This window comes from Berghia stephanieae, chromosome 1 (genome assembly GCF_034508935.2).
Source record: "Berghia stephanieae isolate SIO BIC M18660-M18661 chromosome 1, UCSD_Bste_1.3, whole genome shotgun sequence".
Classification (NCBI taxonomy): Eukaryota; Metazoa; Mollusca; class Gastropoda; order Nudibranchia; family Aeolidiidae; genus Berghia; species Berghia stephanieae.
Genome location: NC_088360.1, coordinates 110292555 through 110310573, shown reverse-complemented (window position 1 = coordinate 110310573; position 18019 = coordinate 110292555). Strand labels below are relative to the sequence as shown.

The following is an 18019-nucleotide window of genomic DNA, read 5'->3' as shown; positions in this document are numbered from 1 at the left end:
ATAACAATAACGACCGTGTTATCTTTACTCCTTACCCAACCAACCCCTAGCTTCCCGATTCTTCATCGCGAACTATTATGTATGTATTAGATTCAGGACGGGCAAGTACGGAATCTGCCCACCCTTCCTTTAAACGTCTTTATTTCCTCTATAACTTAGAATTCAACTCTCTCCTTTCTCAGAAGAGTATTTCTCGTATACTAATTCAATTGTTGAGTAAACCAAAATGGTGGGGGTTGTATTTTATATATTTATTTAGTCGTGACTTCTGAATAAAAGTGTTTTATTAGAGGGAATGCAATAGAAAATACATTGTTTTGCAAAAATATTTAGTCTGGCAATAAAAATACAGCGGTAATTACTTTAAGAATTTTTTAAAAAAAAGGAACAAATTAATTTGTTTAAAAAAAAACAAAACAAAAAAACAAAACAAACAAACAAATAAGACAACAATTTAAATAAATGAGTTTTGAGAAGTACTAAAGAAAACGAGAAAAAAAGAGATAATTTAAATGGATAAACAAATATATTAAAACAACACAAGTTAATACTAACTTGATATAATATTAGTAAATTGATACATTTAATTCAATACTGGAACCTTCCCAATGTTATTACATCAATGGTACCAGCACAAGTAAGGCAATAAATAAAAAAAAGTTCGTTTGCCAAAATCTCTATTTAGTGCTCACTGGTTTATAAGGTGGGCTCATTTGAATTAGCCCGACCTAGAACTAGAGAGGCCAGACAGCAAAATCACCGTCAGGCGACGTGACGATGAGATGACGATGTGGGCGGAGTGGAGTGGTTGGGAAAGGGGGGGGGGGGTGATAAAAAAAGAACAGGAGCGTATCCTGGTTTATGCATTACGGGGTGCATGGTGATTCGCAATCTATCAAAAATACATACAAATTGATTTCAGTACGAAGTATCAAGTTTAAGTACTAACTTTTAAAATTATCTAATTTAAATTAGATTATTTCGGACCTGGTAATACAGCTTATAACTTGAAAAAAACAGGCTGGTATTTGCCCACCCTGCCCAATATTACCAGCCGTCCCTGAATGTATTACATCTTCATTTGATCGTAGCAATGTGAACCAATTGAGCATACCTTAGACTTAAAACAATAAAAAATGTAGATACGTGTGATATCCATGATATTAGGTAATCACTCGTTCCGTTTATTTATTTGTTCATTTAGAGTATTTCGGTCATTGTTTACAGGTTTCATAATCTGATTATATCTAGATTCCGATGCTTCATTGTAGGTGCTGAAAAGACTCGATGACAAATAAAATCAAACAAAGATGATAATATGTGAACATCGATTAACAGCAGCATTCCATGAGGTTGAAATGCGAGTTGGATTGGCAGGATCCGCAACGCATGCTGAGAATTAAAAAGGGCAACAGTCTGCCTCCCGTAATAGCATGTCTCCATACAGATGAGCTTTTTCGTTTTGATAACATTTATCAGGCCTCATCTATTTGTATTGTGCATTCTTATATATATATATATATATATATATATATATATATATATATATATATATATATATATATAGTTTTGTTTTGTTTTTGTTTTTTGGTTGTTTTTTTTCTTTTTGTTTGTTGTTTTATAATTTTGATGATTATTATTTTTTGTATTATTCGTTTCGTCTGCTATGGAAAAAAAATAAGATGCAGCCGTATGATCATCATGATCACCATTAAAGGATGATTATTTTGTTTACAAAAAGGATCAGAGGGCTTTTGTTTTGTTTTTGTTATGCTTTTTCAAATTGTCCATTTTATAACGAGCCTTTTGATAGGATGAAACTCAATTTAGCTGAAAGCATTATGGGGGAACTGCGGACAATATCTATTGTTTCATGCTGCAGATGCTCGGCATAATCTTTTGCAGGTTTTAAAGTTATACTTTAGAAAAGATCGGATTCTCTGCTATTTTCGTGACCCATTGCCTCAAACAGGTATTTTGTAGGAGTGAACCAGTTGATAAAAACTGATTTTAAAGCAAGATTGAAGATTCATATTGAAAATAAAAAACGTTGTTGTTTGAAGCTCGGGGGAATATATAACAATATGTAATGGAATGCATGTTTTAATTTATTCAACACAGACAGATAATGTGGACGTTTCGGATTTCCCCTTTATCAACGAAGCATGATGATTGAAACATTTAGGACGAATTCTCACATCTCTCATTCGTCCCTAGTGTTTCATTCATCGTGTTTGTTGATAAAGAGGAAACCCGAAACGGCTACATAATAAATTGAAGCTTTCATTTCATGACTTATTCTTATTTATTTCTTTACTTCATATTGCTCTTTAGCGTTCTCTCAAAACAGTGGGTTTTCTTAGTGAAACATTTCCTTTTATTTATGCCATGATACAACTGATAAAGAAGTGAACGTTTTGATCACCATAGATCTACCGTACTCTGAAAAAAAAAAACACGTCTTTGAAATTTTGGCTGGAAAATTCGTCCTTTAAACTTCGATCAATTAAAATGATTTCAAAAAAGTCTCAGATTTTAGAGTTTTGGTTATTTATGAAGGAAGACTTTTCTGGCCAAAACTTTTATAACGCGTTATTTAGAACGCAGAATAACCGAGAATATATTTGGTCTTATTTCGCGATGATCCAAAGTTTTACTGATGACACTGGTCAGGACTGAGGGGCCGCAACTGGAAACTCGTCCGACCAATGGAAATGAATAAGTTTTAGGGGCAAAATCTAGATTTACCGCCATCGATGATTTCACTGAGCAAAATAACGTTTAATCAAACAGAGATGAAAGGATTTTTTAAAAATGTAAGTTGTGTCCTTATGATATTGGATATTCTCGAGATTGGATGTTCCCGTTCCTTCACGTTCATAAGACGAAAAAGCAATCGGTCGGGCCCAATTCTGTGTACATATCTACAAACGTGTCCAAAAATTATGTCCAATTCCGATCCTAAGTTACACTGTAACATGCGAGGAGAATAAAAAATAAGCGATCCCTCCAGATTTGCAAATGGCCACATCAAGCCAATATTCATCGGGATTGCAACATTGATTTCTCAAGCCATAAAGAAGAGGAGAATAAATTCTGAGAAACCCGCTTTATAGTGATGAATCTCTTCAGGCGGTGTTTTATTACGGCACTTTCACCAAGTCGAATACTGTGATTAACTCTCTCCTTACCGACCATTTTCAGGATTTTCCCCAAAATGGCATACCCATCACTATTTCTTTACACTTAAACTCAGAAGCATTCATCCTCTCCTTACCGGCCAGTTTCAGAAGTTTCCCCAAAAATAGATTTTTCTTACTCAAACAGAAGATTAACAAGTACATTCTATGCATAATAGTAAACAAAATTTCTTCAAAGTTTATGAGAAACAAGAATAATAAGATGAGAAAGTTGTTGATTGCATCGTAACGAATGTGACGATTTTCCTGTAGTTGGTAAGGAGAGGGTTAACTACGTACAATATAGATAATTTTGTGAAGCAAAACAAACTTTACGTTTTGTGATGTATAAGACCAATATGAGGATTTTCATGTCGATGGTAAGGAGAGGGTCAACTCCGGTTCTACCCGTTATAATTTAACATATGAACTAAGAAAATTATGATGAAAATGAAGATTGTAGATAACCGACTATTTCTGACTATGCAACTAATGGCCATGGTGTACCAGTCAAAGTCCGTGTGTTGTAACAGAAATGCTTTCTTATTGCCGGCGAATCATTACAAATAATAGTAAAAACGCGCTCTACTAACGGAAGTCCAAATATTTTTTTTCAGCCCGTATTAAACAATGACTTAGTAGATTATTAATAAACTATAGCATATATTATTTTTAATGCAGCAACGCTCCCCCCCCCCCCCACCCCAACTCTCCTCCCAGTTATTCAAGAAGGACTTCTGTTTAACATGTTTTACTCATGGATTTGTTCGTCAACACTCATCATCTTCTTCTTCTTTTTTTTTCTTTTTTTTTTTTTTTTTTTTTTTTGGGGGGGGGGGGGAGGTTAAGACTGATCGTTGTGATACACTAGCAAAAAAAAAAGAAAAGAAATGATATATTATTGAATATGTCATGTGAGAAATCAATTATAAAAACTAGTTATATATTATATATATATATTACAACGTGAGCTTTTATAAAGTGAAAAATCCACTTAACGTGCTCAGAGCGCTTTACAAAGGGTCCGTAACATGTAGAACAAGGCGTGACGCCTGTTTAGCGATATTACAATTTTTCCGACAAGACAACACTGTTAACGGCCTGGTACTCATTTTACACCTGAATATGGTGAGAGAATGTGAGTTAAAAGCCTTTTTCCTAGGACTCAAATATGCGCCTAGCGAGGCTCGAACCCAGGACCTTCCTATCCGAAAGCGAATGTCATACCTTAAAACCACATAACCTCAAGCTTCAAGTGGCTACTCACTTTATGTCCCCCGAAGTGATTACTTACTTAATCCTCTTCGGGCCTTGAGGCATATAGGGCATCCACCAGACATTTCCATTTTTTGCGATCGGCTGCTTTTGCGGTGGCTGTATTTCAGGACAAGTCTGCTTCCTTAAATTCTTTCTCCATGGTCCTTCGCCAGGTTTTTTGGGTCTTCCCCGCTTTCTCTTCCCATCTGCTGTCCAGTACAGGGCTGTCTTGGGAAGTGACCCAGCCAACGCCATCTTCCTCTTTTTATTTGGTTTTCAATGCTAGTCCGAAGTGATTGTGTAGGTAATATTGCCCAATGAATTCCAAGACATTTTCCTGGCTATTTGGTCAATGTATAAATTTCAACCAATAGTAAAGCGGCTTTGGTCAATCAGAAGGTCTTAGGTTCGATCCCCAGTCGAGGTAGACTAATTTTTAAGGATGTTTTTTTCTTGTATTTTTCTTTCTTGCTTTGTATGGCACCTTTCATACATACTTGTTCGGATCTTTATCAAGCAAGCAATAGATTGGGAATGGATAAATAAATACAAAACAATTATTGCACACTTGATATTTAGTACATTATTTTGTTTATTATATTGTTATTATGAGAATGTTAAAACAAAGGGTTCCAGTCGACGTATGCACATATGCAGGTCTGACATCCGAACGCGATTATGGGCCTAGTTTAGAATTGTTGTTATGGACAGTATTTTGCGTCATTTATTTTGAGACTTCATCAATTATAACAATGAGTCTATAATAAATTGGGTTATCAGACCTGCACATATGTGCATTCGGTTCCATTGATTTTAAATGTTATGTTCAACGTTTTTATTGGGATTGTATCGCAAACTTGGATGGGGGGTGAGGTTATTAGGTCCTTTAGCTGTGTTATAACATTGGAGGTAGCTTCATTCAAATTCACATTAATTTATTAATCTGTAGCCGTTTGACTCCGGTGCATGTGCTTTGTGTCCACTATACAAACACTTCCACCCAACTTACACTCACATTCCCGCCCCATTCCCCTCCACATACGCACAAACAAACAAACACACATACGCATGCACACACACACACACACACACACACACACACTTACACACACACACACACACAAAGACAAGCGTGAATTTTTCACTTGAAAGAAAGTAGCACTTAAAGATAAACAATGAAGTTATATGAAACCATAATTGCTGATTTTTGGCAGAAAAATTGAGGGTATTTTCTTCTAGGCAGTATATTATTACAGTACAATAGGCTTTAAGTGGACCAATTATCGCTCGTGTTGAATACCACGATTTTTTGGCATTGTGTACGTACAGAAGGCTTTGGCGAGTAATACTCGTATAACGAATATGCCGGTAACAAATCACTTTTTTATGTACATATTTGGTGATCAACACAAAGATAAACCCAGAAAATTTAATATAAATATCCTACGGTTGATTATTTCTTATCTTTTGAATTTTACAATTTTCGTCACAGAAAAGTTAATCCAGTGATCAAGTGAATAGCTTCATACAATGCTATACAGTTAAATAGCTTCATTTGTCTTAAAATAGATTTTCTTTTTCAGATTCTTTATTTTTGAAGATGAATCAATCTTTGGATTTTATTTTCATTTTTAGTTAGGTTTCAAAATGTAATTCCAAAATTATTTTTTTAATCTAGTAGAGAACCCGCAATGTTTGCGAGAAAATAAAGGCTGTTACAAACAGGCCCTTTCCTTTTTCAATTATCATAGTATTGTGGAAATAAACATAAATCGAGGTGAATCTTTTGAGCCATCAACGATCAAAATCGGTTCGGTAATAAAGTCTGTAAGTGAGCAGAGATGAATCTGGCAAAACATCTTCACTGTAAATTTAACTTGAAAACACTTCTTAAAGCGGATTGATTTTGACATGGACAAATCACAAATTTAGAAAGTTTATGCATAGGCATTTATTTATTTTCATTTGTATACCAATTTGAATATTAAATTAGACCGACACAAATCTCTTGAGCCATCAAAGGTCGGAACACGTCTGGTAATAAAGTTTGTTGACAAACTTATCCTTCCGATTGGATAAATAAAATAAAATTAGTTCAACCATATTGATTTCCATAAATTATTAAATTCCGTGAGGAAATGTTTATACAAATTGAAATCATGTCACGTAAGCTAAACGAACACATCATACATGCTACTTTTGCAGGCAAAATCCAATCTGCAAACGCATTTAAACCGGTAAATGACAAATCAATTCGCCCTGGCCGATTTTATATTTTTTTTTTTTTTGAGCCAACGGGTGATAGAAAAGTTAGAAAATAGAGTTAGTAAACGGTCTCAAGTTTCTCGTAAATTCTGTAAAAAAAATAATTTTATAATTTTTAGCTTTGCTAACAATTCTGTGTTATTTTGGAAAACATTTAACATTAGCTGTAAAGAATGTAAAGAAAGCTGTAAAGCCCACCCCACCCCCCCCCCTCCCCCCCCCCTCTTTTTTTTTAAAGGAGTACATCTTTCAAAATACTTTACAAGAAATTAAAAAAAGTACCACAAAAAAAAAGTTTCGAGTATTTTGACATCATTCTTAATTGTTTTTAAAAAGCTAATTCACACTGGGTTTTCCTTTGTCTAAACTTATTGCACCCTCTCAAACTAACCCGGAAGACATTTCAGCCCTTGCATGACGTCAAGATCTTGATCAATGCTAAGTGTTTTGGAATAATTTATAATGGACCATATTATTATGCTTTCTCGATTACCCACTGTTGAATGAAAATTCCTGCCGGGGGGTTTTAATACAATCAGCAGTGCTACGCTAAAGGAGATCGACAAAACTTGTTACTCTTGATTACTAAACTCTAATTGGGAATTGAAAAGAGTGGGAACTGTTGTTCAAACAATGACGTTCAACATTGTATGATCACCTACTGAAAAATTCATCATGTGTCATGTATCTAGGGAAATTAGACAATTGGTATCCATTGCATTAAACTCTTTGTCTGACAAACGGCTATCGTGTTTTGCAAGGGTAATAAAGGCTTCCGAATTTTTCGATTGTAATGTCAGTTGAGTAAGTATCTATGAGTGCCGCACAGTGTCTCGGGCGAATTAATTCACTTTGCTAAAAAGGGTAGCCTGTCCGAGCGATGGGGTCTTTGGGGTTTGTAACGCGGACAATAGCAATATCTCTCCTCTATTATGCTTGGACCCCTTGTCTCTGGCCATCACAAATCGATTTTTGGCAAGATCTCACATTAAGATAAACATTGATATCTCCTATAATATATTTGCAGCACGTGATGACGAGAATATTTTTCTAACTGAACATAATTGACATTCCCAAAATTCTATTGCCTACCTTCATTATAAAAGGGAACTTTGCGTGTGCCAATTATTTATAAAGGTCATTGTGTGTTGGAGATAATTTTCTCCCGCATATTATACGGTTTTTATATATTATCCTGATTATATATATATATATATATATATATATATATATATATATATATATATATATATATATATATATACAACTAGACAACCTCAATATTTGCGAGGAGATAAAGTCTAATCCGAACAGACACTAATCTATTGTAATCATTATTCTATTGGAAAATAACTTAACACTTCGAACTAAATTTTGATGATTGCAAAGTAACTCCATCTAAAAAGGTGAGAATTCTTGGAGCTTTTTTTATGATGAAAATTTGTCTATGAGCAAGCAGATCATTGCTCTCTGCAAAAGCATGTATTTCTAGCTGTCAAAAATAAAATCAATTCGAAACTATATGAGAACTAACGTCACAAAACAGCTCATGGTTTCTCTATTACTGCCTAAAATGTACTATTGTAACATACTTTTCTCTGGCCTGCCTGAAGAGTGCCCCTGAAAGCTTCCATTTGTGAAAAATTCAACTGCTAGAATTGTATTGACCACGCTACTCCCCTTTTGGCAACTTTGCACTGGCTTCCCGTCAAAGCACGATTTGAATATAAATTTCAAGCGCTGTTTCTAAATGCTTTAATGGCGATGCCCCCACTATCTTTCGGACTTGATTATAAAGGAGTCAAATTCTCGTTTCTAAAGGAGCTCCAGCGACACCACATTGTTAATCGTATCAAAGAAAAATTCCAAAACTTTCTGTGGTTGCATAGAACGCGCTATACGAAATGCACGTCATTATTTATTATTATCATTATTGCATCGGGACGAATCTTTTTAGCCATCAACGATCAAAATCGGTTACGGTAATAAAGTCTGTGGATGCGCGGAAATGAATCTGGCAAACATCTTCATTATAAATTTAACTTGAAAACATTTTTAAAAAACATCAAATGGATTATGACGTCGTAGACAAATCACAAAAGTAGAAGACATGCACAGAAACTTTTCATTTCTTTTAATACTTACGTAAAAATTAAATTCGACCGAGACAAATCTTTTGAGCTATCAACATTCAAAATCGGTCTAGTAATAAAGTCTGTTGGCAAATGTATTCGTCCAGTTGGACAGATAAAACGAGTTCAACAATGACTTAAACCATAATATGTTGTTGTTTTTTTTTTTTTGTTGGCAAACATTTTCTTCCAAGTGAACAGATAAAATAAATTAGTTTACCAATATTGATTTCTTCCATAAATTATTCGAGGAAATGTTTTACAAACCTGAAATTATGCTGCTTACGCTAAACCCTACATTATACGTGCTACGTTTGTAGTCAATCTGCAAACTCATCTAATCCTGTAAATGACGGATCACTTTGTCCTAGAAGATTGTATAAATAATCATTTGAGTCAACGAGTGATAACATTTTCTTAGCTTAGAAAAGGGTCGCAAGTTACTCGTATATCAACATGTAAAATATAGTTTTGTAATTATTAGATTTGCCAATAATTCTGTGTTTTGCTGACAAAAAATGAAATATTGTTTGTACGAAAAATGTGGGCACCCAATCCTATTTCTTATTCCATATGTTTCGATAATATGTGTCTTTTTTCATTTAATATTTTAATCTGTTACTGTTACTGATTTACCCTATCCTTCATCGCCGCATGCTTTTACTCTTTAGAACAAATTAAGTGGTGTTTAACCTCTTGCGCTTACGAACTGAAGAAGAAAATCAGCCGAAACCAACTTAGTGATTTTCCAATCAGACACTAATTGCATTGACTGTCCACTCCATGACAGGTTTCATTAAGAGAAAATGACTGTATTGATCTGCGGACGAGAAATATTATCATGTTAGCCCCCACAACACGAATCCCCTGGGGTATTTCATGTTACCAGATTTAATCGAAAAATGTTAACGACCATAAACAGATCTAATCACAAGATTCATTTTGATCACCAGAGCATCTACGGTACTAATGGCCATAGAGCCATCTTCATGAAAAAGATATCTTGATTGACAGATCTGATAAAATAGAAATTTGTCAGTTTGCCATACGCAGGCTTAATAATTAATCTGGAGCCTCGCTTATCAAGGCATAATTGATTAATCCCGTGTAATGAGTAAAATTCCAAAGAATATAGGATCTAATTTATTTCAATTTAAGAAAACCTACCACTCTCATTATATCATAAAAATGGATCCGTTTTGTTTGAACTCTTTCTAGCTCTTTCTAGTTATATTTTATGACATTGATAAAAGTTTGTAATAAAAAGTGTATAATGTATTTACTTTTCAAAACAAGCAACTGGTTGGTTCTCTCAATGGGCTCATCCTATAATTACATAGCCATAGCCAGTATACGTATTCAAAGTACCAATAATAGATGTGAGATAAGGGGTTATAAAACAAGTCAAAACTTCACAAAATTCCATTTCGTATTAGCATGATTAATTCATTTGGTATAATTTGAGGCGAATTTGCAAGTGTGTATTCACTTTGGTGAGTGACAGGTGATTTTGAGCACGATCACTGAAATAGGTTATCAAAACAACTGATAATTCGCTCCATCCGGTTTTCTCGATCCGACGCTCTTAACTTGGTTAAACCCCTATCATCATAGCCTTAAAATAAATTAATGGAATCTCCCATTGTCGTGGAGGTTTTGCAAAGAGCACGAACAGTCGAACAAACCTTATGAAATTAACATTAAATTTCACGTAATGTACTTGGGAAATGACTAGATGTAAATGTCACATTGGGAAGCATAAGTTAAAAAATCAGAGCAAAGCGCTCTACAATGTTATGTTTACACTTTGATTACTTGTTTCCGCTATAATAAGAGTTTTTTTTATTATTATCATTACTACTACTTCTCCTACTACTACTACTACTACTACTACTACTACTACTACTACTACTACTACTACTACTACTACTACTACTACTACTACTACTACTATACTACTACAACTACTATACTTCTACTATACATACTACTACTACTACTTACTATACTACTACTACTACTTACTACTACTACTACTACTACTATACTACTCTACTACTACTATACTACTATACTACTACAACTACTACTACTACTATACTACTCTACTACTACTACTACTACTACTACTACTACTACTATATACTATATACTACACTACACTACTACTACTACTACTACTAACTACTACTACTATACTACTACTACTACTAACTACTACTCTACTACTCTACTACTACTACTACTATTACTACTACAACTACTAATACTACTACTTACTACTATTACTATTACTATTAACCCAACTACCTACTACTACTACTACTACTACTACTACTACTACTACTACTACTACTACTACTAACTACTACTACTACTACTATACTACTACTACTATACTACTACTACTACTACACTACTACTACTACTACTACTACTATACTACTACTACTACTACTACTACTACTACTACTACTACTATACTACTATTACTACTACTACTACTACTATACTACTACTACTACTAACTACTACTACTACTACTCTACTACTACTACTACTACTACTACTACTACTACTACTACTACTACTACTACTACTACTACTATACTAACTACTACTACTACTACTACTCTACTACTACTACTACCTACTAACTATACTATACTACTACTACTACTACTACTAACTACTACTACTAACTACTACTACTACTTCTACTTCTACTAATACCACTAATACTACTACCACTACCACTACTACTACTACTACTACTACTACTGCTACTACTACTACTTCTACCACTACTACTACTACTATTACTACTACTACTACTACTACTACTACTACTACTACTACTACTACTACTACTACTACTTCTACAATAAATAACGTTTCTCCAACTATCTATGATTTCCACTGGCCACAAATTATGTTTCACAATGTACAGGTGTCAGCGATGAGAACATCAAACTAGCATTGGCAGGCCTTACTGTTGCCTCGAAGGTCTCTCACGACATCAGCGTCGATGGAAAGGTCTGGACCATTGTGGTCACGAGTCCTGCAGGGGAGAAGGTGGACAAATACACGGAAGGACAGGCAGTGGACACCAAAACACTTGATGGAAGGCCAGTGTCGGTATGTTGTTTTGTTGCCAATAGTGAAGAAAAGTTGTGACACCAAACCCTCTATTCTTTTGGTTTATACATCATTGGGAGTGTTTATTTAACCAGTACTGCGAAGTACTACTAGTGAATGGGTTACATAATTACATAATCATTTCAGCAACAGGCTTTATAGGCAGATTCTTAAGATTACAAGACGTAAAAGAGTGAGGATGGATAATCTGTATTGACGACCAGCATATATTTAGACTATTTAGATGGAGGGGGGGGGGGGGGGGGGCGAAGTGGCCAAGTGGCTAACACATTGAACGGTGAACCGGGCGGAAGTTCCCGGGTTCGTGCCCCTTCTTCCTTGGGCAAGATTCTTGGGGGTTTTTTTTCTCTTTATTTTATTAGTTTGATTTTTGGTTGTTGCTTTTTTTAAAAATATTTTTTTGTTTTTTTTTTTGTTTTTGTTTTTTTTTTGTATTGCTTGGTTGTTTGTCTGCTTTGGGATTTGGGTTTGTTTGTGTTTTGTTTTTGTTTTTTTTTTTTTGTTTTTTCGGAGTTTGTTTATTTTTTTTTTTGGGGGGGGGGTTCAATTTTATTGGGGGGGGGGGGGGGCGTTATATGCTCACGCTGGATAGCAGTGTTTCTAGTACCATCTGAATTTGTAAAAGTTCATGTTTTCTGCTATCCAAATTTTTGGTCAGAAAACTCGTCTTTCATACATAATATCAATCGATTAAAATGACCCTCATTTTGCAAAAGAACTCTCTAACCTAGGACTAGATTCAAGTCCTGGGTTTAAGATTATCTTTAGAAGATTATAATAATTTTAATCGATCAAAATTTGAAGGATGAGTTTTCTGGCCAAAATTTTAACTACGTGTTTTTATTTTCTAGAGTACGACAGTGTATTGGAATGCGTTATTGTAATCCATGTTTCCCGGGGCTCTATCGTCGCCATTCACTCACTTTTCATAGGCCATTTACCTGTGTTTATTGTTTGAACATTTGTATACACAGGTGGTGTACACCGTTGAGGGAGATACCTTGGTAGAAACACAGAAAGGTGACGGGTTTGAATCTAGAAATGTTCGGAGCACGTCAGGGGATGAACTCACGATGGTAAGGTTTACACGTATAACCAAGTATCGATCTATTAAATCGATCGGTATTTGAAGGCCGAGTTTTCTGGCCGAATTTTGAAATACATGTTTTTCCTGAGTATACGGAAGTTAAGTGGTTAATGTAATGGTAACACTTACGGCTCACATTAACCTTAATAAAAATTATTTCATGTTCCTATCCAAGTAGGATGTCACTAGCGATAGGGCATTTTATTACAACAAATTTTCGTTGAGGTAAATTTGTAGGTCCATCTATCTAGTAACAAGCTAAAAGCGAAATGGCCGAATGCGTAAGGCATTTCAATTGATGATGAATGTTGATGATGATGAGGAGGAGGAGGCGGAGGAAGAGGAGGAGGATGGTGGTGGTGGTGGAGGTGTCTGCGACGGTGGCGGTGGTTGTGGTGGTCGTGGCGTTAATATTAGTATAGCTGTAGCGATGAAGTTTTTGTTGTTAATGATGATGATGATGATGATGATGATGATAATGACGATGATATCATTCCTTGACATTATTTTTTATCTCTATAATTTTATCACCAGACTTTTACAGCGAATGGATCAGTGTCTTGTAGTCGTATATACAAAAAGATCTCCTGAAGTCTTTTTGACGTGATGAGGTGTTTATCAAACAATGACGGATCAAATAGAATGGAAGCTTATGCTCGTCAAACAACAATGTGATTAATTAACAATTGATATCGTCCATGTACACTTTTTTTTCACCGCTTGCTGCTCAAATAATTTACGTACATATTTCATTTTCGACTTTTAAAAAAGAAAATTTAAAACGAACAAAATAAAGTATTGATTATAATAACCCTAACACTTTTGTATGGAAGTAAATTTCATTTGTGATAGCGTATTTGTTTTTAAATGATTCATTCCTTATTCTCTCTCTCTCTCTCTCTCTCTCTCTCTCTCTCTCTCTCTCTCTCTCTCTCTCTCTCTCTCTCTCTCTCTCCAGATATATAAATATATATATATATATATATATATATATATATATATATATATCTATATATATATATATATGAGTGTTGATGGGTATTTGTAGATACGAGAGTGCTCGATAATACTGAGGAGAGCATGTAAAATAGATAAGAACACTCACATGTTTTCGTCAAGACGATCATTTCGATGATCTTGCGTCTCTTCAGTCACCGATAAGTTATATATATATATATATATATATATATATATATATATATATATATATATATATATATATTCTTATCTGTCTATCTATCTAGCTAGCTATCTATCTATCTATCTCTATTCTTTTTCCTTTTTTTTTTTCTTTTCTTTTTTTAAAATGGATATTAAGTCTGTTGTGTGAGATTATATAATTGTGAAAAGCATGGAATTTGGTTACAGTCGTTTGAAGTTCTCTGAAATAAAGGGTGCGTATAATCGAGGACGAATATTGTAGGATATTATTCATTCTTACCTAAATATATTATGCTACCCTTGTCCTTATTTGCTTACTTATGGGAAATAAAATATTTGTTTGTAAATTGATCAAATATCTTTCTCTTTTTTTTTTCGTTATGATTTTACTGTGTGTATGTTTGTTTTCCCGCATGCGAATATTATTTGTGTATGTGTTATTTTTGCATGTGTATAATATTTAAGGACATATATATGTAAATGAAAAGGTTATAAATCCTTTGTTATTAACAGAAAAGAGTGTTTATGAATCGGTGTTTATTATGACAAGTGTTGTAGTTTACCTTATTGTAGACGGGCGGCGTGCACATATTTGCACCTTTGCAGGTCTACTAACAGAACGCAATTATGGACTCGATTTAACATTGCTGTAATGGAAGATATTTTGCGTTGGTTTAAGAATATTTCAATTACAACAATGAGTCCATAACACTTTGGGTTATCAAACCTGTAAATAAATATACGTCATAGGCGGGTGATAGAATATACAATAATTTATTTTAAGGTCTTGAAGTTGCTTACTCTGACTCTTTTTTTTTCATCCTAACAACTGGATTTATATCACGCCAGAGAGAAGAGTAGAAGAAACAATCAATACTTGATGGACACATAATAATTGTTGGGCTCATTGTTGTAAAGGAAATACTGTCAAACTAGCACACAATTTTGTCCATTAAAACAATGTTAAAACAAGTCAAAAATATCATGTTAAGAAACTAGGTAGCCAGCAACGTTGTAAGATAAAGACCAGAACAAGTGTGTATGAAAGGTACCAAAGCAAGAAAGAAAAATGGGAGAAAAAAAAAAAAAAACATCCCAAAAAATCAGTCTACCTTGACTGGAGATCGAACCTCATACCTTCTGATTACCGGTCAGACATTTTACCATTACACCTTAAGTACACAATTGTTCAGTTCTTTTAAGTCCATAATATATTATTGCGTTCAGTTATCATATCTGCAAATATGCAGATTCGTCTAATTCACCTCTTTGTAGACTGGTGATAGAATATTATAGAATGTAAGACGATCCTGAAGTTGTCTACACGTCTTTTCCATGCTGACTGCTGGCTTTATATCACGCCAATGAGAAGAAAAGAAAACGAGCATTTATTTAGAGCAATATCCACTAAATTAAATATCCCCAAATCGCTTTACAAGGGATCCCTAACAACAAGAACACTTAACATGTAGGACGAGACACGCCGCCTGTGTTAGGCGATATTATATTTTTTTCGGACAGAGACAACGGTCAGGTACTCATTTTACACCCGAGCATGTTGAGAGAATGTGAGTAAAGAGCCTTTTCTAAGCACTCAACTATGTGCCGCTCAGAGCGGGACTCGAACCCTGGACCTTCCAACCCTATGCCGATTGTCATATCGCAAGACCACACAGCCGCACAAGAAGATTGGAAATATAAATTACTCGATGACCACATAACTTCATTTTCTTGTGATCCACGTGAATAGCGATGAATCATTGTTCATCTAATCGTTAATAAGGCTTATTAAGCCCCGAGATCCCATTTATGAATATTCAACATCCAGTAGGAAACCCCGTATGTTTGATATCACAATGACGCCAATCTCATAGGATGGATAACACAAGAGCAAACAATTGAGCTGGTGGGAATAATCCCATCCATCGTCATTATTTGCTCATCTCGCTTTCTCGTGTATCATCCTGAATGGAACCAACAATAAAAATATCCTCTATCTGCTACAATAAAGATATTTTATCAGATATCGGAATGATTTCTTCTTTTTGTCCACATGTTCATCTTATTTTCTGTTTGTTTTTAGTCATTTGTTGTCTTTTCTTTATTTTCTACGGTTATCGATGTATCACATCCTCGACATGAACATCTTAAAAAGACAGTCATCGCAACTATGAAAGCAAAGTAAAAGGACGAGAAAATCATCGCTTTTTAAATACTGGATTCCCCATAATTCTCATTAAATTCCTTTTTTCTACACACTTCTACCACAATCACCATCAAATCCAAGACCACACCACAACCATCATCATCATCATCATCGATATCTTATCTTTAAGAACATCATGGTCACTTTTTTTCTTGCATGGGTTTATCCGGACGAACGTGCATTATGTATCAGGAGCTTAGAGGACGGGGGAGCATATTTACATTTCTTGCTTAAAGAAAAAACGAGATTCAAACAGTGGTACTCGAACCCGGGTCCCATAGTCGGAAGAGCAATACCTTTCCACTCAGCTACTCGGTTGGTAGGAGTTTTAGGCAGGTAGGGTCTTATTTCCCATTAGTCAAATTTCCCTTTCTCTATGGCCCTCTATATTGTCCATGGTGAAGTGATATAGTTTTGTCCAGACCCTTGTTTTGATTTTTTTTTCGGGGAAGGAAATGAATACGCTTTGCTGTGAGAGAATATTGACAGATTGGATTGGAGTACTTTTCGGTTCCTTCCTATAGTTTTCTTTGAAAGACTGGACGTTGGTTTGGTGACAGAATTTGTCAAAGGCTTTCCTTTTGATCGAAATGCATGATCACCATAATTCTGATATTCGCAAAAGTTATCAGTTGGGATTTATTAGTGCAGTAAATATATATAGGATGAAAATGCTTTTTTTTTTCAACTGTATGCCGCTGTTTGCGAAAGAATACATCATGCATATAAGAGCGTGGACTTAATGAGAAAGGAAAGAAACAAATGGATACATTTTCACAACCATTGTACCACAAATATTTTGATTTAAAGAGAAATGTGTGATCTTCAATTGTTGGGCAAAGCAACAAAAAAAATTATTTTTTAAAATTAAAAATGTTTTTTTTTAAAGAAAGAAAGGAAAACAGACTTCGCTGAACTTCTTGTAACATAAATCTATAAGTTGTTCAATAAATTCTTGTGAAGTTTTTTCACCTTTAGTTCATTGGACAATCCAAGATTACATTGTAGTAAAAAGAAGTCTTACCAAGTCAGTGATTATCCCAATTTCTGTAACGTTAAATAGACAGTTAAATTGGGTACTACCTTTTATTGCAAAGTACTTTCCGCCAGATCTCACAGACACATCTCATCCGGGTGGACAGAGGAAACAAGGTATAATTTCCTATGACAATTTGGTGTGATGCCTAATCTCCGCTTAAACAGTGAGCCAATTTAGGGGTCTAATTCTACTGCTGCTTAAAATAGTCACTGATTTAGGAAGGATACTCTTGATTTAAGCTTGAATGGTAAATGACGGATGAAATGTTTGCAGCTTTCAAAAAATGATTAAATCATTGGGTTTGTAATAAGATATCAAGCTACTTTACTATGCCTTTAAAAAAAGCATTTATCATTTTTTCTATCTCACTGTTCCTCGTTTCCTTATTTTAAGAAAAAAGTCAACATCGGGAGGTTTTTTTTTGTTTGATTTTTATTCCAGCAGTTTATTTGTTTCCGGTTAAGTCACACGACACTATAATTTCATAACGGTATCAATGAATGTAGAAATACATTGGATATTAGAAAGTTATCA

At 34.6% G+C, this 18019-nt stretch overlaps 1 protein-coding gene across 3 annotated transcripts in view; it reads left to right on the top strand.

The window, feature by feature from the left end:
* The window catches only part of LOC144962712 (fatty acid-binding protein homolog 9-like), a 34133-nt gene extending 19537 nt beyond the window's left edge, over positions 1 to 14596 (top strand). For all 3 annotated transcript variants that reach the window (XM_078895902.1, XM_078895901.1, XM_078895900.1), the window contains exons 3-5: positions 11784 to 11971; positions 12967 to 13068; positions 13614 to 14596. In XM_078895902.1, the coding sequence (XP_078752028.1) occupies positions 11784 to 11971; positions 12967 to 13068; positions 13614 to 13670 (347 nt within the window). In that variant the 3' untranslated portion in view covers positions 13671 to 14596. The remainder of the gene's footprint in view (positions 1 to 11783; positions 11972 to 12966; positions 13069 to 13613) is intronic.
* The last annotated feature ends 3423 nt before the right edge of the window (positions 14597 to 18019 follow it).